The 23,030-nt window shown below is 42.1% G+C and overlaps 1 protein-coding gene across 1 annotated transcript; it reads right to left on the bottom strand.

Annotated features, from left to right (window-relative positions):
* Positions 1-200: 200 nt before the first annotated feature.
* Positions 201-18,127, bottom strand: NT5M (5',3'-nucleotidase, mitochondrial). Its single transcript, XM_027874993.1, has 5 exons — positions 17,855-18,127; positions 6,451-6,551; positions 5,616-5,676; positions 5,033-5,147; positions 201-4,015 (listed from the first exon to the last, which is right to left on the bottom strand). The coding sequence occupies exons 1-5, from the start codon at positions 18,125-18,127 to the stop codon at positions 3,852-3,854; spliced, it is 714 nt and encodes a 237-aa protein (XP_027730794.1). The 3' UTR covers positions 201-3,851.
* Between the last annotated feature and the right edge of the window lie 4,903 nt (positions 18,128-23,030).

Below are 23,030 nucleotides of genomic sequence, written 5' to 3'. Positions count from 1 at the left end.
ACAGTATTAAGTGACTTGTCCACGGACACACAGCTAGTAAGTGTCTGAGGCCAGATACTTTAAGCTCAGAAGATAAGTCTTGCTGACTCCAGGCCCAGCTCTCTACCCACTGTGCCACTTAGCTGCCCATATCTGGAAATGTAGATGACAGTCAAAACAATAGGCATCCATAAAACTTAGAAAGAAACACATGCACAATATGTAACTAAAAAGTAATGTGACTGATTTAATAAACATACCAGTACTTACAGCCCCAAATAAGGGACATCTAAGGAAACCACACTTACTCCAGCAATGCAGCCAGTGTGCAGGATGGCTCCGGGACTCTTCTTGCCTTCAGAACCTGCAGCACATTCTCTGAAATATCATCGGGGGTGACAAATCTTTGCCTATTGAGAATGGGTTTGACTTTTGAATGCCTTTTGGCTGGTCCCACAGCCCAGAGAGGAGGTGGGGAGGCATATCATTCATTATGGGATTGAGGAGAAAAAAGTGTGATTACAGCTATGGGTGCAGTTCCGCCCCCCCCCCCAAAAATTGTGTTCTGAGCAACAAAAACCTCAGTGAAATAAGCGCACAAACTCCCAGAGTAGCTTTAAGGAGGTAACAATCATTTGGATGGATATTGGTTTTAGAAATGTGATGTTCACTTCAATTTGTTCCCTGGATGTCAGGTTGTTGGGGAAGATGAAGTCCTCCATTATGTCCAGAAGGTGGCACTAATACTACACATAAGATATTTAGCACTAGAGGGAAAATTCTGCCTGGAGTCTGAAAATAGGAGACAAGCAATAAATCCAGAACTGGCAAGCCAAAGAATGGTGGAACAGCTCCTTCCTTCTTGACGTGAGTAAAAGTTCATACGGATACAGTGTTTTACACAAAGTGCTTTCTTCTCCACAATCCTGTGAGGTAGATAGTTCAAGTATTATTCTCCCGTTTTATGGATGTTAAAAGGTTAGGCTCAAAGAGAAGAGGTCAAATCCAAGCCCAAGCCAGGTCTTCTGACTCCAAGACCTGCACTTTCAATACCACATCACACAGGACTGACCAGAGCTTTGTTTATGTTGTTTGTCTAGGCGGTGTCTCTACCTAAACTGGCCTCCCATCTACTCTGTATCTTGTATCTATTTGGATACGTGTTGGCTCCCTATTAGGATACAAGCTCCAAGGGCAGACGCTTTTCGCTTTTTCTTTGTATCCCCAATGCTTATTTGAATGCCTGGCACATGGTAAGTGCTTAATAAATGCCTGTTGATTCATTGACTAAGGGGAATGTAGATCTAGCTAGATTTGTCACTGGGAGTGGGGGAGGAGGTTCTGGGGGAGGTGAAGATAAAAAGGGAGGAGAGCAAACTAGTTCCAATAGTAAGCGAGATGGTGCCTTGGTAACTGTAACAGGAGGAAAAAGGCCAGTCTCTGTCCTTGGACCTGTTCCTCACCTGTTACATTAGGGGATTGAGCTGGGATCAATCTAGGCCCTAGATCATCTCTAGGGTCCCTTCCAGCTCTCAGATTCTATGATAATTTCACACCTGTCACTAGTTACTGTACAATTCGTACTATTTCCTTTCATAGGTGTCTACAAATGAATAGAGGCATATAAGTTTATTTCAAGCTACCACAGTCTTAGTCTGGGAATTCCCACTGTCTGCATAGGAAGGCTTCTGGAGAATAAAGCCTTTATGCTTTAGAAAACAAGCCTCTTTTCCAGCTCTTGTTCTCAGACCTGGAAGAGCTAAGAGATTCCAGAGGAGGTGTAAACAATGGCTGTTTCCTGTAGGCACTCCCTTGGGTGCAGGGGGTCATCTCTAGTTACTGCTTCCCTCCGTGAACAACCAGGCTGGAGCCAGATAAGTAACTCCTGCCCTTGGACAGAACAGACCAGGCTCACCTGGGATCCTATGATTCTAAGACCTCATCAGAAGTTCCAGGCAAAGGGGTATAACTCTCTGCTTCTGAGGGGATGGGGTCCTGGGATATCCTTGTTCAGGTCTTTCTGTGCTTACAGCAAAGATGTTAGATTATTTTCCTGGGGAAAGTGTACCATGGTACAGTAAGGACCAAGCAAGGGATGAACTTTCCATCTGGTTGTCTCATTTTGTCCAGGAAGTTCAATCCCCTTCCCTTTTCCCCCTTGGGACTAGGCTCAGAATTCAGTGTTGCTATCTTTCTGTGACCCTTTCTCAAATCCTTTCCTAAGGTTTGCATTTTCTTGACAATGGGATGGGAACCCAGAGGAGATCCTGATTTCTGCAGAAGGTAATGGACAGAAGATGTCAATGGGCAGCTGAAAGGCACTTGAGAGGGATAACAGCTAGGGAAATAGATAGAGTAAGAAGCTACTTATTATAGTAAGGAAGAGACAGAGGGGAGCCAGGCCATTCATTTTTACTGAAGTGGGATGTGGGATCACCGACAGGGTAGAAGGGAAGATGGTACACCTAAGCTGCCTAAGGGGTGGGGTGAAGGGCTCCAAGACAGTGGGGCCGATTCCCATACTGGTTCTTCTCACACCACTTCTTCCTTTTGTAAGCCAGCTCTAAGCACTCCTGACATAGGCAGAAAAAGGGTCCACTTGATATCAGAGAAGCAGCTTTGAGAATGAAGGCCTGTTGGGTTCCTGAAGCTTCCCTAACACATACAATCTCCCCCAGTCTGCATCTACATCTCTTACTCTGGTAAGAGACTGGGAAGTCCCCATCAAAGTAATGAGATGAAAGGGAGAAGTGGGAACGCTAATGGAGATGCAGCTAAGATCTCAGAGGTTTCCTACAACCAGGAAAAACAGATCAAGGTACAGTTAGGGTTTTCAAACCTACCAGCCTCAGAAATTCAGACACCTGGGGACTTCCCTATAATGCCAACAACCTCTAGCCACAGTGTGCTCTAAGGCCAGATCATGAGACCAGAGAAGAGAGGTCCCAAGTCCCACATCCTGGATGGGTAGGAGAGAGATGGTTCCATTGTGACTGTAAGACTTATAGAGTCTCACCAACCCCACCAACTCTCTATCCTCCAGAAAGGCAAGATGAAGAAACACCAAGAACACACTTTGACCCCAAACCCATTAGACATAAAAAAAATAGGATCAAGGTGGAAGAACACTGGAGACAGATAAGACCATGCTTCCCAGGACCTATCAAAACCTATCTGGGGATGAACAAATTACAGAAAGGTGCAAGGAATAACTCACCATCCATTGTTAACCTATGACTCTTATCCCTCACCCTCCTCCCATCCAAATCTCAGCCACAAAAACCCACTAGCTTAAAATTTGATTTGTTGGACCTTTACGGGTATATCATATTCTTTTTGGGTAAATGATAGGATTATAGACTACAATGGCTTGAGTAACCTCAAGTGTGGGGCAAGGGTAGGGGATAGATCTCTGTTCAAATGACAAACCTCTATTCAAGTGATATAGCCTTGTCCTAGACAACTTTTGGAGGGAATGGCCTCAAACTCTGACACTGAACACCAAAAGGCAAGAGGAAACTTCCCTTCTTGGTGTATGCTAAGACTGACTTCTAAAAAGCTCAGGTAGGACAGTGGGAAAGGATGAGATGTGCATGAAGAGGACCACAGAGCACCTGGACCCAGCATGTGCTATAGTGGGAGCCAGATACTTACTGAGCCCAGCCTTCTTTCCTTCCAAAGCCTGGCATAGGGAATTCAGAGCCCCTTCCTCTCCTATGAGGAAGCTCCAAGCTCCAATTCTTCCTAGTAAGGTTGCAAAGGAAGCAACTCGCCCACCTACCATCCCTCCCTTATTTTCCCCAGCCCACCCCAGCCCAGGACACCAGGCCGAGGACATCTTCCACATTCCAGAGAAGCAGGGGCCTGTTCCTTTAAGGAGGGAGGATCCAGTGTTGTGAAGAGCGCTTGCTGTCCAGGATTGCCTTCCAGTCATCGGTCCATGAATGGAGCCTCCTGTGAGGTGGCTGCAGCTGGAGGTGTCTGTTGTGGCAGGAGGTGAAGAGGATGTGCTCCCAGCTGGGGTTTGGCTCGGCCCCTGCAGATTGGGGGGAGGAAAAAGGAGTTTTGTGAGGGGCCCCAGGGCTGTGTTCAAGGATCCTATTGGTAGTTTGGCAATTTGATAGCCATCCCATCTCCCAACACACACCACAGCCAGCTCACTGATCTTTCCCTTCTATGAACACCAAGTAATAGTCTGTAGCACTCAATTATATACAGCTGTTTACTGCTCTCTTGTTTGTAGAAGCTTAGAATATCAGAGCTGGATTCCCTCTAGGAATCATCTAGGTCAGGAGTTCTTAACCTGGGGTTTTAACCCCAGTGGGAATCAGGGAATGTATTTCAGAGTGAACATGAATGGGGGAGGGAGGCAAGTTTATCTTTATTTTCATTAACCTCTAATTGAAATTTAGCGTATTCTCCAATTACTTCAAAACATTATTCTGAGAAGGAGTCTATAGGCTTCACCAAGCTATGGCACAAAATAGGATTAGGAACCCCTGATCTAGGCCAACCTCACTTATTTTACAGATGAATAAATTAAGGCCTAGAAGGTTTAAATGATTTGCACAAGGTCACACAATAACTGTGCTATTATTAAAGTCTAGGTCTCCTCACTACCAATTCCGTTCTCTTTCTATTATCCTACACGGAATTTAAGTAGTGTCTTCCCAATAAGATTATAGTTCATAGAATTTAGGGCTGAGACTGAAGATGGAATCTGACCCTCCCATTTTACAAGTGAGGAAACGAAGGTGACTTGCCCAGTCCATAAGGCTACTGTCTGAGCCTGGATATGAACTTTGGTTTCTTAAATCCAAGTTGAATATTTGGCCTCACACCACGCTGTTGCATATAAAGTAAAGGACAAGAATCATATCTTATTTACTGTGCCTGACACAACGCTGGGCAGACAGTAAGCACTAAATAAGTGATAACTGATAGGAGGGAGGGAAACCCTACAGAGAAGGAAAAAGATAGGAATCAGGCCTTTTGGAATAAGTACTGGTTCCTGAACCAAAAAAGTTCTCTCTTTCCTCCAGATGTCATTTACCTGTTATATCTGGTCGGTCATCAATAAGGAGGTCTCCAGAGACCACAGTCTTATCCCGGGTGAGTACAATTTGCTCCAGAAACTCCTGGCCAAAATGCTTCTCTACCCAGGCATACTAAAAAGTAAGCACGAAGAAGTGAGAGGTCCATTGGCATCCTTATTTCAATTATTGAAGGCAGGTGAGTCCCAGAGCACAGCAAAGCCAATTGTGATAACATTCAGGGGGATACAAATGCTAGAAGCCAGACAGCAATGTTATCATAAGATCAGCTTTTCCGGACACTGGATCCCCAGTCTCTGATTACTATCCCACCAAAGTGCTATCCAGAAGCCAATCACTATACACAGGGTGGGAAGGAATCCCTCCCTTTTCCCTCCATGAAGCTATAAGGAATGTGCCATGGGAATTTCCAAAGCAGGTACCACAGCTGACTCATCCTGAATAACGTGGGTGCTGCTTCAGCCCAGTAGCCAAAATAAAGGTGCTGAGCCAAAACCCAACAACTCAGGGAAAAGGTAAATGTGACTACAACCTCAAGACTCCCTCTGTTCATCTCTCAGAGACCTGAGGTCTATGTCTTACCTTCTCATTAGGACAGTACTTATATTTCTTGATAGGGCTTGTGCAGATGAACACGTCAGTGCTGTAGACAGAAGAAAAGGAGACAAGAGAAGAAAATTTCTAAGCCATCCCATTAGCCATGATTAGCCTTTCCCTGTTGTTGCTGGGAAATGGCTCATTCCTACCTCTCTTTAGCATTTAAAGAACTTCACAGTCTGATTCCAATTTATCCTTCCAGACTAATTTCACATTATTCCTTCTCACAATCTCTACTTTAACTTCCAGCCAAACTGACCTACTCACTCACAGGTATTCCATCTGTACCCCAAGCCTGGTATGCCTTCCCTCATCGTTGCTACCTCTTGAAATTACTAACCCTCTTCAAGGTTCAGTTCAAGTGAACATCTCTTATGATTAAAGCCATTTGGTAAATGAATAGAGCCCACAACAAAGACCCAATCAATATTTTAGCAACTGCAACCCAAGGCTGGGAAAAGAAAAGTACCCAACAAATGTGTGAAGGAACCCTAGATGTTTTCCAAAACTACTGAAATGGAACAAAACTATAACATTAAAAACAAAACTATAACATTAAAATATTCTCCAGATGTGAGATTGGGAAACATCCTCCCAAATGGAATCAATATTACATTTGGTTAGAATTCTTGCCTTGAAAGTTAAATTGATCTGCTAGGAAAACAAAAAGAGTTGTTTCCACTGGGGAAAAGAAGGGAAAATCAAGAGAAGGCAGAGAAGACCCCAGATGCTCTCACAACCCAGTCAGCAGGAGGAAAGCTGAGGTGCAGGGAGGAAGAAAGTACAGGAGGCTGTAGTATGAACAGGAAGATAAACTTACTTTTCTAAGCGGGCCATCTCTTTCACAGCTTCCACAGCCCCTGGTAGAGGTTCAAGTTCAATAAAAAAATTCTTTGACTCCCAAATGCTGATGGCTTTCTCCTGAGAGGGAAAGATAAGCCAGTTATTGCCTAGGACCCCCAGCTCCTCTCCTCTGTTCCCCACACTGTAATATCCTTGAAAATAAGACTCAGTAATCTGAGTCTCCATATGCCAGGAGATCAAGAATATGTGCTAGTATGAGGATGGCATAGACAGGTTCCCAACTCTTCCATTCATAGAAGTCACAATATTTAGGCTTAGGTGTCAGGCTGATATTTATATTGGTTCTGAGCCTCCTTCTAGGATGGAATCATATTCCTGGCAGGGTCCCATGTGGACCAGCCAAGAGGTGGGGTAGAGTGGGACTGACACTGGTGGGTTGGTTACCAAAGACTCCCAAAGGTGCAAAAGGATCAAGGATCCACAGCAATCGAGCAACAGGGTAGGACTAGAACTATGTCTCCAGGGCTCTTTTCACTATCTCAAGTTGATCACTTAATGCCAGACAGAAATGATACACCCCACATTAAACCTGCCAGAACAACGTGCCCCACTGTAATGATAAAGCAGAACCATAAAGCCTAGTCTTACGTACATCCCTCTTGATGTTCTACCCATTCTGGCCTTTCAAATACATCCAGAAAGCCTTTGCTAACTTAGCTCTTCCCCTAACCCTGAGTGGTACAGTGTGAAGAGTATTCGATTTGAAGTAAGAGAGGATGGGTTCAAACGCCAGCTCTGCCACTTCCTATGACCTCTCTTAGGCCTCACGGGTAGCATGAAGGGGAGTGGACTAAATGGCTGTTTATGGTCCCTTCTAGCTAAAAATCCATGATCCTGTGATCATAGGAACCCAACTCTAGTTTCCATCACAATTTTCTTCTTTCCCCTCTATACTACCATTAGCTGTCACCTGTCTCTATGTTACTCGGTAAGGATGAGGTGCATATTCTCAAATCTAAAAGCTAGGTATAAAAAACTTTGTAGTGACAAGCTCCAGATGCCTAGTTCTGGAAGGGGAAAGTTAAAGTCCATAGTTACAAGAATGGTCATAGCCTCTTCTTTGCCTTTTTCTCTTACCCCCAACCCAACTGTGTCCTCAGTGTCCTGGGATACTCATCTTCTCCTATCACCAGGCAAAATCTGTTCTGAGAAAAATATCTGATAAACTCACTCCCTTCTTCAGGATCCCAGTGCTTTAGGAATTTGTAATTGCATCCATGTGGGCATTTCCTCCATGTAAATCTTAATCCCTCTATAACTAGTCTTTTTGAGTTAGGCTGTAACCAAAAAACTCATCCTATAGCCAAAGACATGATAAGCCTCTCTAACTTAGGTAGACTAATTATTGTACAAGAAGTGACTACCATTATTTCCCTCAATTCATTACCTTGCCTATCTATAGGCTCCTTTCCTGCTGCCCACAAACATGACCAGGTTTCCTCTAACATTAAAAAATCTTCACTTGACCCAATCATCTCCTCAAGCTATCATCCTCTATTTCTCTTTCCCTTTTCAGTCAAATTCTTAATAAAAGCTTTCTACCTAGTTGCTTCCACTTTTTCTCCTCTCATCCATTTTTCAACCCCTTATAATGTGGTTTTATCATTCAACTGAAACTGCTTTCTCTAAAGATACAATGTTCTCTCTTCTTTGTGTGTCTCTTACCTATTTTGTTTACATACAGCTGTTTTCTATATAGTTCTCTTTTTTAAAAGTTTTCTTTTTAAAACAATTTTTTGTTAAATTTTGAATTCCAAATTGTCTCCCTCCCTCCCTTCCAACCTCACATTAGAGAAAACCAACATTTGGGGGAAGGAGGTGTGTGTGTGTGTGTGTGTGTGTGACCGTGACCATACAATACGTACTTCAATATGTCAGTTTTTTCTCCGGAGGCGGGTAGCATTTTCCTTCATAGTTGATTTGAATGATCATATTACCCAGAATAGCTTAGTCATTCACAGTTACTCTTTGAACATGTTGCTGTTACTGCATACAAAGTTCTTTTGTTTCTATTTGTTTTACTCTACATTATTGCTTGCAAGGCTTTTCATGTTTTTCTAAAACCAAACTGCTTGTCATTTCTTACAGCACAGGAGTATTCTATTACAATGATATACTACAACTTATTCAGCCATTCCCCAGTTGATGGGCATCCCCTCACTTTCCAGTTCTTTGCCACTACAAAGAAAGCTGCTATAAAAAACTTTAAAATATATAGGTTCTTTTCCTTTTCCCCTGATCACCATGGGAAACAGACTTAATAGTGGTCTGGGTCAGAGGGTATACACAATTTTATAACTCTTTGGCCAGTATTCTTAGCCACTCTTTAGCAAGGGAGGAATATGGGAGCCCTTCCCAGTCAGGAATTTCCTGTTCCTTAACTTTAACTTCTCCTGAATTTTTTAGGAACGGCATTGTGACACAGATCCTGTTCATGACGCCAATTGTAACAGTAAGGTGTTATGGGCTGCAGCACTTAACAATTTGTTTCACAGGTTCGGGTCTGTACCCACAAAGAAACGTTCACATTTTTCCTAGTTTATAAATGATTTAATAATGGCAATGATCATAAACATATATGCATATAAATGTGATTACATATGATTATAACTGCTACAAAGAAACCAAAAGAGCCAGCATACCTTAGGCAACGAACATTATTTGTTAAAAGAAGAGAGACAGAGGTCAAAGGTAACACTATGTTAGAATATAAACTGGTCTGTAAAGATCATTATAACAATAGTGCACAAATTATAAGCAGTAACATATCTCACAAAGCAAAGACAAGCAATGGAAGGTTTGGAACCAGTTTAAAGAAAGCTTTAGACATAGTTTAAAGTTTAAAGAGAAGCAACGGAACCAGTATAAAGAAGGCTTAGCAAAATGTCCAACCAAGCAAAGTAATTCCAAGGTTACTCAAGGATGAAAATGGAAGAGGACTATAGAAAGAAGAAAAATGGAAAAGATTTGCAAAAACTATTTCAACCAACTTTTTGTTCACCAAGGATAGGGAACCACCACACTCAGACCTTGACTTCACAGTTCCTAAGGTGCTTACAAAAGAAGCAAAAATGGCACTAAAAGGACAGAGGAAAGGAAAAGCAGCCAGATTGTATCAGATATGCAGATAGGAGCTTGTTGGTAGGAATACATAATTGTGAGGGCACTGATAAGCAAGGAATCTGAAGGAGAGGAAGATATCAAAGATATAGAACAAACTCAAACCTTGTTAATGCCCCTATAAAGGTGACTAAGAGAACAGCAATAACTATCAACCAATATGCCTACTCTCTTGCCTATACAAAATCTCTATGCAGATCATCTATAAATAAAGCGAGGGCATCTTCAGTGGGGGTATTAGTATAGAATAAGCAGGCTTTCACAAGTCATACTGAACAATGATCCACATATTTACCATTTCACAACTGACTGAAAGATGTAGAGAAGATAAAATCCCACTGTGTTTATTGTTTGTTGATTTCAACAACAAACATCCAACCTGTCAAGACAAAAACACTGTCTGACAGCCTCTTTTACAACGTCTCCCATCATAGAACAAAATCATTCAGGACTCCTTAGAAGATGTAATAACGTTCATTAATCGTCTGATAATAAACATCAGGTGAGGCATAAAACGGCGATAATTGCTCACCAAAAGTATTTGCCAGAGTGATGGGGGAGATCCAGGTAGTAGAAAGATTTCCTGTGGGTAGAAAGGTCCTCCAGATGCTCCTATTTGTGGATGATATTGTATTGATTGCATCAAATCCCAAGATGTTGAAGAGCTTCCTGAAAAAGATCTATAATCACTCAATGGAGTTTGGTATGTTCATCCACATGAGAAAGACCAAATAGAGGTCTATTGCCCACATTTCAATAGGCATCTGAATGGACCCTCTATAGAGTTTGTTCAACAGCACGTTTATCTGAGATAGTACAAATGGATGATGAGGTGGGCCCATGGCTGAAAAGGAAGAGGAAAGAGTGCTGGATTGCTTTGGAGAAACTACAGAGCACTCTTACTGACCCTCAAGATCCCCATAACAGTACACACAACTTCATCTAAAGAACTAAAGATAAGCATCACACAGAGGTCAATGAAAACTTACACAGAGGATCTGAGCAGGGCAGAACATATAACCAACATGAAATTCTGAAGTACAGATGTAAAGGATATAATCAAGAAACACCATGACAGAAAGAGAAGATGGGCTGGTCATGTGGCAAGAGTGAGGAAGGACAGGTAGACAGTCAGAATGTTCCACTGCTACCCCCTGGATGTCAACAGAATACAAGGAAGGCCTCTAGCATGCTGGGGACTCTGTGGTCAAGCTTTGGAGAGGACACAGATTCTAACTCAGGCAGCGGTTGGTTGAGCTGTGAAGATTTGGAGGGGAACTCTCAAATCGATGAGATCAAATACCCATTTGAATATTGAATGAATCTTTATGTTTCAAGAATTCAATATATTGTTTGATTCTGCTTTCTCCTACCCACCTCTCATGAGTCCATGCCATTCATATTCACTATCATGGCTTCTAAATTTTGTATCAATCTACCCTCTCATAATTTTTCCTTCTTGTCTTTATGAAGAAGGGAATGGGGAAAAAGCAAAAAAACAAAATTGATGAACACTAGTACTCTGTAATTGAAATAGTCTGCTCCTACTCCCCTGTCCCTCATTTCTTCACCAAACTTAGACCCCCTTATATTTTCTTTCTCTCTTTTTAAAAACCCCTTTATGATCAAGCATCTAAAGTTGAAGTTTGTTTTACTCGTGACTATTAAACTTCCTCTTATGCCCTGCCTTCCCTTTCCCTGACCCACTTATATTCCTATTGAGTATAATCTTGTTTGTTCACCTAGTTTAGCCCACCTTGCTGGGGAGGAACACTGTGCATGCTACAGCTTCTTGGAGCCACAGGTGAAAGTTGAGTGCCAAGTGGACAACAAAGGTGGATAAGTAGTCCTGAAAAGGGCTCGGCAAGCCCTTACACCAGAGATGCTAGTCTTCCTTGAACATCCATACACCCCTGAGTATAATGTATTTCTATACTGAATAACGTGTGTGTGTGTGTGTATGTGTGTGTGTGTGTGTTCAATCCTCCTTTAAGAAGCAACTAGGTGGCACAGTGGAGAGAGTACTGGGCCTAGAGTCAGGAAAACCTGAGTTCACATCCAGCCTTAGACACTTACTGGTTATGTGATCTTGGCAAAGTCACTTAACTTGTTTGCCTCAGTTTTCCTCAACTGTAAAATGAGAATAATAATAGTACCTACCTGGTAAAGTTGTTGTGAGGATCAAATGAAATAATATTTGTAAAGTGCTTGGCACAATGCCTGGCACATTTTATAACCTGATGCTATATAAATACTTATTCCCTTCCTCTCTTTATCTGGTTCTGATAAAAGTAAGGTCATAAGATGTACACTTCCTCCATGTTTTCCTTCATGTAAGTACACTCTTATCACATACACCATTTGTGTAAAATGGCAAGTTCTTTCCATTTCTTCCTAACTTCTTTCCTATAATATTCCTTCCTGCCCCTCCCTTTTGTTTCTTCTCTTAAAACCAACAGAACAAAACACAAAAGCACACCCAGGCCCCTGTATTTGTCTTCTTTAACAATTTTGTGACCCTTAAAGATATCAGGATTCTGAAGGGACACTTGTCTCTTCTCTCCATTAGAATATAAGCACTTCATCATGGTTTAATGACCTCTTCTAATTGCTCAAATATATTTCCCTTTCTAGATTTCTCTTGACTCCAGTGTGTGAACTTCAAAGATTCTATTTAACTCTCGTCTTTTCACCAGGAATGCTTGAAAGCCCTCTATTCTAGTAACAACACATTTTTTCCCCTTATAGGTAACATTATTGCAGGGTGAGCTACTATTTATTGTTACCTTTTACCTTTGTTTTTGGATTATCATATTCCAAGGTTTTCTCTTCTTTTTAGTATATACAGCACAATTTTGTGTGATTCTGAGTATGGCTGGTACTTGAACTCCTTTATGCTTTCTTACAGTATATTTTTTCTTTGACTTGAAAGTTCTGGCTTTTGGCTACGATATTACTGGTATTTTTCAGTTCGGAGTTTCAGGAGATGACCAGTAGATTCTTTTTATTCTCACTTTTCCTTTCGTTCTAATAGGTCTGGGCAGTTTTCTTTTATGATTTCTTGACATATGGTATTCAAGGTTTTTTGTTTGGTTATGGTTTTCAAGAAGTCATTGGTTTTCAATGATTTTTAAAGTATCTCTACTAGACCTGTTTTCCAGGTGAGTTCTTTTTGATAGCAGATACCTTACATTTTCTTCCACTTGACCTTCTTCTAATATTTATTGTTTTCTCATAGAGTAATTGAGTACTGATTGCTCCATTTGATTTTGCAAAGAGTACACTACTTAGATAAGGTTTCCAATTTTATGTTCTAAGCCATTTGTTCTTCTTTCTGTTTTTCTCCTTCAGAACTAAAATTCCATTTTTAAAATGTCTTGCTTCATTTCCTCTAGCCCTTAGAGGCTAGTACCTCTAGTACTTGTGGCCAAACCAATTTTCTTTCCTCTGAGGTTTGGCTTACATAGTAGTTGTGGTGTTACTCTTTTTCAGAGTTTATCCCTTGGGCTTCTCTGCTAAGAGAAGTATTTCTTCACTGTTTGGTGTTTTCTTCTATTCACTTGCATTTCCAGCCTTGATTCTTAGTTTGGACACATGAGCTCTGACCAGTCCTCTCTGGCACTATTAGATGCATTACATCTCCTTGTTTGGTTCTGTCCTCTATGTAGTCCAGGATGCTTTGGTTAATCTGATATAGAAGTATTATATTACTATAATCAGAGACCTCTCTTTGACCCAATCCTTGTCTTACATCTCAGTTTCTAGGCAGTTAACAACAGATTCTGGCACTGGCCACTTTAACTCCTCCTGGCATAATTCCAAACTATATATTGGTTCTAATCTCCATCTGTGTCTTGATAGGACCCAAGGGGATGTTAGAGATTGTGCTATTCTCAGGCCTCCTGTATGGTCCACCTGGTATAATGTCCAGGACTCTGCACTGGTCTTGACTCCTACTCCAAGGATTGCACAGCTGGGCTCTGTCTCCTTGGACAGAGATCTCCATAGGTTGGTTCTGTGTCCAACTTCTGTTCTTATAGGCTGGGGCAAGATTCTGGCTTCAGGCCCCTAATTACTACAGATTGTACCGGCTTGCAACTCTGCCCTCTCATTTCAGAGTATTGGAGGTTTTACATCAATTCAAAGAAACTTGTGCTGGCTTCCCTGGCACTCCTCTCCCTGCTTCCTCTAGCTTCTAATTCATTTCTCAGAGTTTGCACTGGCTTACCTCATGCAACCCTGCCTCTGAAAGCTTCTGAATTTACCTGTACTTGTGTCAGTTAACCTTGACATCCCCTCTCTTCACCTCATTTTTTTTTCTACAGTTCTGGACAGAATGGAAGAGGTTACTTCTGATTATTTTCAGATTTCTTTATCTTTGATCTTCCTGGGGTCCTCTTCAGATATTTGCTGGGGTTTATGTGAGAGAGATGAGCTTCTCTATGTCTTTTCATCTCTCCATCTGCAGAGGCAGGTAGGTGATGCAGTGCATAGAGTGCTAGGCCTAGCTTCAAGTAGATCTGAGTTAAAATCCTGCCTCAGATATTTATTAGCTATGTGACTCTGGGCAAGTCACTTAACCTCTGGCTGCCATCCATGGTTTTCTCAATTGTAAAATGGAGATAATAATTTTATCATGAGGGTACCATGAGGATCAAATGAGATATTTATAAAGCGCTTAACACAGTGTCTGGCACATGGTAGGAGCTTAGTAAATGCATACTTCCTTTCCTTTCCATCTTAACCAGAAGCTGTTTTCGTAATTTACAAATCTAATGGCCTTTTTTTCAGTTCTCATTCTGCTAGATCCCTCTACTGCATTTGATAATGGGGATTACTACATTAGTCATTAACTTGGTTTCCTCTCCAATCAATCTTTCAACCATGTGTCAAAACTGTCTAAAGTCTGAGCATGCCATCTTCTTGTTCAAAAATGTTCCAATGGCAGCCCCAACTGCAGGTAGCATGAGATATGAACTCCTCTGTTTAGCACGTTCACTGTTCTCCACTTCTATCTCTGTGCTTCCGCAAAAACTGCCCTCCAAACCTGAAATGCACACAATGTCTTCTCCCCTCTGCCTCTTATAACCCCTGACTTCTATCAAAGCTCAACATAACCATGATCTACGACACAGCCTTTCTCTGATACCCACCGGAGTTACTGCCTTCTCATCCCTGCCTGATGTTATCTGGTAGGTACTCTGTGTATATTTTGTATTTACTTAGATCCTTAAAGGCTGTTTTTCCTGACAGAATTTTAGCTCCTTGGGGGCAGGGACTATTTCATATTTATTTGTAAAATTTTGTCATTTTCCAGTAAGTCAGGTGGGAAAAGTATTCTAGGAATCAGACAGAACCAGGTGGATACCACCAAAATTCTACCAACATCTGTTCTACCACTCACAAGGCCCATCCTGAAGTAATCAACTATAGGTAGAATAATTACTTCTCTTAAGTTCCCAGGCTCCCAGGGAACCAGTATTGAACTGTCATGGGTCATCTCCCAACTCATTTCTATGGTCTTCTTCTTCACTGTTCACTGTTCACTGGGGCAAATCTATTTATCTCAACATGCTTGAGTCTACCCATCTGTAGAAAGAGTACTATCCTTTTATTTCTGAACAGGATTGACCAAATCACAATTTCAGTGTGATCCTATTTTGTGTTCTGTCTGGTATACAGGGTTATATGACCTTGAATGATATTCACCAAAAATAACATATTCCATGCGAAAAACAGCAGATTATGTTTGTTATGTGTACTCATTAAATTTTAAACACCACTCAACATTTTTCTTTCCCCAGCTTAAGCTGTCTGAATAGCATTACTTCTATACTGCAGCACTAAAAATGGTCTCAAAGTTATAAAATGTCATAGAGAGACAGAGAGTCATCTCTTATAACAAAGTATAAAAAAAATGAAAAAAGAAAGAAAGTTTACCCTTTCATTTTATAAAAGAAGAAACTGAAGCCCAGAGAAAGGAAAGTGACTTGTCAAAAGATGATGTAGGTACTAAGTTGCAGAGCTGGCTGTAGAGATTAGAGCTAGACCAGAGATCAGCAAACTAAAACCCAAAGGACTGTTTTTGTATGCTTGCTTTTACATTTTAAATACAATAAAATCTTTTTTTTTTTTGGTGAGGTAATTGGAGTTAAGTGACTTGCCCAGAGTCACACAGCTAATGAGTGTTATGTGTCTGAGACCTGATTTGAACTCAGGTCTTCCTGAATTCAGGGCCAGTGCTCTATCCACTTCACCAACTGGCTGCCCCAAAATCTTATTCTAAAAAGGAAAAGCCATTCCTAACTCTGGCTACTCCTCCCAGCTAGCCCCAGAGATAGACAGTATTACAATTAGGTAAATGTAGAACTAAATAGCCCAACCCAAAAAAGAGTCATTAATGAATTGTCATTAGTCAAAGTGGAAGGAGGTTTCTGTTAGAAAGACCCAGGAATTTGTGCAGGTCCCTGTACTATTTAACATTTTTGTTAATGACTTGGATAGTCATTGATTATATGCTTCTTGAATCTGCAAATGTCACAAAGCTGGGTGAAACAGCTAATACACCAAATATAAGAGTCAGGTTCAAAAAAAAATTCTTGATAGGCTAAGGACACTGGGCTGAACCTAATCATATGAAATGTAATAGCAATAAATGTAAAGCCTTCATGTTGATTCCAAAGCCTACTTTACAAATACAAGTGATGGAGTAGGTATGGCTAGAAAGAAATTCATCAGATAAACGATCTGGGTTTTGGTGAACTATAAGCTCAAAAGGAGACAACTGTGTAACATGACAGTCAAAAAAGCTAATGCAATCCTGGTTTTAGGTGTAAACTCATGATTTCATCCATGCAGGTTACTCTCAATATAGAAATCCCCTCCATTGGTACAGATTAGCAATCTGTCTGTACCTTAAAGTCTTAGAGAACTTGCTGGGGCATCGAGAAGTGAAGTTATTTGTTCGTGGTCGGATAGCTGGTATGTGTCAGAAGCAGGGCTTGAACCTAGGTCTTCCTAATTCCCAGGCAAACGTCTCCTCCTGTCATTAAGCAATGATCCTCTCCAATGCAATCTTAGGCTGCATTAAAAGATTCTTCGTATCTTGATCAGAAGTGGGGAACCTGAGGCCTTGAGACCACATGTGGCCCTCTAGATCCTTAAGTTCGGCCCTTTGAATCCAAACTTCACAGAACAAATCCCCTTAATAAAAGGATTTGTTCTATAAAACTTGGACTCAGTCAAAGGGCCACACTTTAGGACCTAGAATTCAAGGCCACACGTTCTAGGTTGCATTCTACTCTGCCCTGTTTAGACTACATCTGGTATTTTCAGTTCTGGGCATCACATTTCTAGGAAGGGCAGTGATGTGCTAGAGAATATCCAGAAGAAGGCCAAAAGAGTCATTGAGATCATACTATATATGACTGCTGGCTGAAGGAACCAGGAATGCTTAGCTGGGGTAAAATGATAGCTGTCTACAAGAATCTGAAGAACCGACAAATAGAATATGAATTAGACTTACACAAAAGGCCCAAACTAGGAGAAATGGGTAGAATTTGTAGGGGAAAAAGCCAATTTAGGCTAGCTGTAAGGAAAAATTCCAAACAAGGGGAGCTGTCCAAAAGTACACTGGACTGTCTCAGGAAGCAGCGGGTTCCCCTTCACTATTATTATTAGTTGTGTGACTTCTGTGAGCCTGTTTCCCTATCTACAAAATGTGAATAATACTTCACAGAGTTGCTGGAAGGATCAAATGAGACAATGTATGTAAAACTTTTGTAAACTTTAAAGCCAATAAGTGTCTATCATCATCATCATCATCGTCATCATCATCATCACCATGAGTTAGAACTGATCCCTTCCTACACACAAAAAGGAATGTTTCAGAAAGGCAAGGGGTCTCATTCAGCTCAGGTTTATTATCATTATTGTTATGTCAGCATTGAGCCCTTCCCGCACAGGACAGGGATGCAAGAGAAAGGCAGGGGGACTCACACTCAGCATGGAATTATTATTGTTGTTGTTGTTGTTATTCGTTATTATCAACACTATTAGGTTAGTCAGGCCTGGCCCTTCCTGCCCAGGAGTGGGAGGGATGCAGAAGGGCAGGGGGACTCACACTCAGCATGGAATTATTATTATTGTTGTTGTTATTATCAACACCACTAGGTTAGTCAGGACTGGCCCCTTCCTGCACAGGAGAGGGAGGGATGCAGAAGAAGGGCAGGGGGACTCACACTCAGCTCGGGTCTCAGCTGTCCATATTGGTCCGAAACCCAGAAGCCTCTCCGGTCCTCCAGGGCGATGTACGGCTTGTCGGGGTACCTGGCCCTGAACTTCTTCAGGAAGCCGCCCTCGAAATCAGCCAGCACCCCGTCCATGTCCACGAGCACCCGCAGGGGCCTGCCCCGCGCCGGGCCGCCGGACGAGGAGGACCGGACCAGGGCCCCGGGGCTCCCGCAGGTGCCACGGCCCTTGGACCGGCCGAGCGACCATCCCAACCGGATCATGGCCCCCACGAGACGCCGGAGAGCCCCCGCTCGGCAGCATAGGCCCGCGGCCCGGCCGGCAGCTCGGGCCCCGGGGCTGGGGCGCGAAGGGGAAGGCTTCCTGCTCCCCGTCCCCCCGGCTTCCCGAGCTTTTCTTCTCCTTCTCCTCCTCCTTCCCTTTTCTCTCTCTCAGCTGCCCCTCCCTTCCTGGGCCCACTCAAGTGCATGATCCCCGCTGGGAGCGCCTGGGAGCCGCCGCAGCCGGAGCCGGAGCCGGAGCCGAGGGAAGCCCCCAGGGCGCTGCCGCTACTGCCCCACGGCGATCCCGAGCCTCGAGGGCGGGCGTCAGCGGGCGAACATCTGGGGACTGCCCCCGGCCCCGAGCCGCTCCCGCCCGCTCCCCGCGCGGCCCGGCCCCGGCCCCGGCCCGGCTCCGGCTGACCCCCGGCGCTGGCTGGAGGTGAAGGGGGAGGGGGAAAGACCCTCGGGCTGGGCGGAGACGGAGAATCCGCAAGGAAGCTGGGGGACGGGGGGGCGCAGGCAGCGGCGGCGGCGGCGGCCGCTAGTCCCCAGAAACCCGGCGGACGTCAAGGAGCGCCGCAGCCCAGCAACGGGAAACCGCCATGACCCGGCAGTGTTCACCTTGGAGTTCCTGTTCTCGTAGCCAGGAGAAGACTTAAAGCTGTACGACCGTCTTGGGGGGGGGGGGGCGGAGCTAGTTGGAAGCCCAGCAGGAAGGGCGTATGTACCTTTAAGAGTGAGCCTGACATTCAAGCTTCCTCCTCTCGCCCCCCTCGCTTCTTCCCTCTGTCTGTCAAAGTAGAGTCCCTTGATGTGGAAAAACTGGGACACTAATACACTTTTGGAGACCATTTCCGAGAGCAGTTTGGAACTATGTATGTCCAAAGGGCTAAATAAAAACTGTGCATACCCAGCACTATCACTACTACGTCTGTTTCCCAAAGAGATCAAAGAAAAAGTAAAAGGACCTATTTGTACAAAAACATAGCTCTCTTTGGGGTGGCATGGCAAAGTATTGGAAATCGAGGGGATGCCCATCAACTGGGGAATGGCTGAACAAGTAGCAGTATATGATTGGGATGGAATACTATTTTATTATAAGAAATGGTTATGGATTCAGAAAGGATGGTTTCAGAAAAATCTGTGAAGACTTGTATGAACTGATGCAAAGTGAAGTGAGGAGAACTGGGACAATACTGTATACAGTAACAGCAATATTGTAAGGATGATCAAATGTGGGAGACTTAGCTATTCTCAGCAATGCAATGATCCAAGACAATTCTGAGGGATCTACGATGAAAAATGCTATCCACCACCAGAGAAAGAACTGGTAGAGTCTAAATGCAGATGGAAGCATACTTTTTAAATATTATTTATTTTTCTTGTTTTTGTTTTTTTTGGGAGGTCTGTATTTTCTTTTTAAAAATTTTAAGTAGCATTTAATTTTTCCAATTACATGTACATTCAATTTACAACATCCATTTTTTGAAAGATTTTGAGTTCCAAATTTTTCTTCCTACTTCTTTCCCCTCTACCCTCCCCAAGATGGCAAGCAATCTGATGAAGGTTATACATGTGCAATAATGTAAAACAAATTTCATTAGTCAGGTTGTGAAAGAAGAAACAGAACAAAAGGGGGGGTATAGGAGGGGGAGTGAAAATAAAACCATTCAGTCTGTATTCAGACAGTATCAGTTCTTTCTCTGGATGTGGATAGCATTTTCCATCATGAGTCTTTTTTGCTTGTCTTTGCTTGTCTTGTATTACTGAGAGGACTTAGGTCATTCATAGTTGATCATTGAACAATGTTATTGTTACTGTGTATAATGTTTTCCTGGTTTCTGCTCACTTCACTTTGCATCAGTTCATGTAAGTGTTTCCAGGTTTTTCTGAAATCCCCCTGCTCATCATTTCTTATTCCATTACATTCATATACCATAACTTGTTCAGCAATTCACCACTTGATGGGCATCCCCTCAATTTCCAATTCTTTGCCACCACAAAAAGAGCTGCTATAAATATTTTTGTACATGTGGATCTTTTTCCCTTTTCATAATCTCTTTGGGATACAAGGTCTGTGTTTTCTTTTGCAAGATGGCTAATATGGAAGTGTTTTGCACGACTGAACAAATATAATCTATATAAAATTGCTTACCTTCTCAAGGAGGGGGGAGGGGTGGGAAGGAGGCAGATAATTGGGAACTCAAAATTATAAAAAAAAAGTTTAAAATTGTATGTATTAAAAATGTATGTATACACACACATAATAAAGCCTTAGAGCTCAAAAAACCTGCATTTGCTGGTGTATCAGAAGGTCCCTTTGGCCCGGGTCTATTGAGCTTAACAAACATTCACTTGTAACTAAATTTGTGCATTACTGTCCTTACTAAGATTTTGTCAGAATGCACCCACCAAAGGCACCGGAGGAAGTACAGTCAATTCCACAAGCTTGTATTGCACCCCTCTGGTCTGGGGGAGAGGTGAGGTAGGGGATAACTACCCCCAAGTTCAAGGACTTTGTGAGTCACATTCATAAAACTATAGTTTATGAGCCCCTACAGGTGCACTAACTTTTTAATAGTAAGTCAGTAGACATGATTAGCTCAAAGCAAAGGCACTTACAGAGACAACAGCCTGAGAACAAACATAGGAACCCCCTATCCCCATAAACCAGGGGTGTACTCTCCCAGAACTAAACACATGGACAGTATGAAGAGTAGGCATATACAGAGTACAGTAGTAGAAAAGAACCCACAGTGAACTCATGTAACCAAGCCAAGTCACACTTCCTGCACTGCAGGGACTGGATGGCCATTCCTTTCCCTTATGCTGCTCCCCCAGTATGCATTGTCTACTAAGCAGGTTACTCAGCTGGGGTCCCTGGGCTTGCTACCCTTGGCAAATTAGTACCCAACAGCCAGAGCTGGCTCTTTTCTCAACTCACAGATCTCACTCTCCACATTTACTATTCCCTCACCATCTTCTTGGCAGCCACCTTGCTACCAGGACCAGAGACCATGTTCCGGAAGTATTAACCCTTTTATCTACTGAAATTCTGTCATGGTGGCCCACTATCCTGCTTCACTAAGATCACTATTTTAGATAAAACATTGTTCCCAGAAGGGGTGTGTCAGTCTACTCCCATTGGAGTCTCACAATCCCAGTAAATTTCTGATTCAAAGTGATCCTTCCACACCATCATTAACCTATAACAAGTGTCTCCCCTTATTGGATTGTAAACTCCTTGATGGCAGGGAGTCTTTGTTTTTGTATCTGTATTACTGCCTTGATTTCTTCCCTAGGGACTGATTTTGCTTTTTAAAGGGCCCTGGGTATTTGGTACTGGATAAGAAATGTAGTGGTGGATCAGTGTACCCAAGACACAGTAGTAAATGACTATAGTAATCTCCTATTTGATAAACTCAAAGACTTCAGCTTCTGGGAAAAGAACTCACTATCTGACAAAAACTACTGGTAAAACTGGAAAACAGTGTGGCAGAAACTAGCTATAGACCAACATCTCACACTGTATACCAAAATAAGGTCAAAATAGTTACATGATTTAAACATAAAGGGTGATACCATAAGCAAATTAGGAGAACAAGGAATAGTTTACCTGTCAGATCTATGGAGAAGGGAAGAATTTGCGACCAAACAAGACATAAAGAGCATAACAAGATGCAAAATGGATAATTTTGATTGTATTAAATTAGTAAGTGTTTGCATAAACAAAACCAATGCAATCAAGATTAGAAGGAAAGTAGAAAAACAAGGAAACAATTTTTACAGCAAGTGTCTCTGATGAAAGCCTCACTTCTCAAATATATAGAGAACTGAGTCAATTTTATAAGAGTACAAGTCATTCCTCAAATAATAAATGGTCAAGTGATATGAACAAGCAGTTTTCTGATGAAGAAATCAAAGCCACCTATAGTCATATTTAAAAATGCTCTAAATCACTATTGATTAGGGAAATGCAAATTACAACTCTAAGGTACCACCTCACACCTATCAGAGTGGCTAATATGACAGAAAAGGAAAATGATAAATGTTGGAGAGGATGTGGGAAAATTGGGGTGCTAATGCACTATTGGTGGAGTTGTGAACTGATCCAACAATTCTGAAGAGTAATTTGGAACTATGCCCAAAGGGCAACCAAACCATGCTGATCCTTTGATCCAACAATACCACTACCAGGTCTGTATCCCAAAGAAATCATTAAAAAAGGAAAAAGGACCTATAATGAATGACTTAGCACTTCTCAGCAATACAATGATCCAAGACAAGCTCAAAAGACATATAATGGAAATGCTATCCACATCCAGAGAAAGAACTGCATGGAGTCTGCATGCAGATGGAAAAGCATGCTATTTTCACTTCTTTATTTTTTCATAGTTTTTTCCTTCTTTTCTGTTTCTTCTTTTACAACATGACTAATGTGGAAATATGTTTTACATTATTTTGTTGTTTTTAGGCAATTGGGGTTAAGTGACTTGCCCAGGGTCACACAGCTAGTAAGTGTCAAGTGTTTGGTCTGAGGCTGTATTTGAACTCAGGTTCTCCTGACTTCAGGGCCGTGCTCTATCCACTGTGCCACCTAGCTGCCCCTATGTTTTACATTATTGCACATAACCTATATCAAATTGCTTACAGTCTTAGGGAGAATGGAGGGGAAAGAAGCAGGGAGAAAAATTTGGATCTCAGAATCTTATAAAAATGAATGTTAAAATTGTCTTTATATGTAATTGGAAAAAAATAAAATACAATTTATAAAATAAAATAAAGGGCCTTGGGACTAGCCAATGGCTAATTCCCTCAAGCTTGAAGGAAGAATTTCTTCCTGCCTCATAAAGAGGTAATAGTATATGGACTTTGAGTTCAAATCTGGCTTTAGACACTTACT

The sequence above is a fragment of the Vombatus ursinus genome, unplaced genomic scaffold, assembly GCF_900497805.2.
Source record: "Vombatus ursinus unplaced genomic scaffold, bare-nosed wombat genome assembly UNPS02014807.1, whole genome shotgun sequence".
Taxonomy (NCBI): Eukaryota; Metazoa; Chordata; class Mammalia; order Diprotodontia; family Vombatidae; genus Vombatus; species Vombatus ursinus.
The sequence above is the reverse complement of the archived record's forward strand: the minus strand, read 5'-3'. Positions and strand labels throughout refer to the sequence as shown.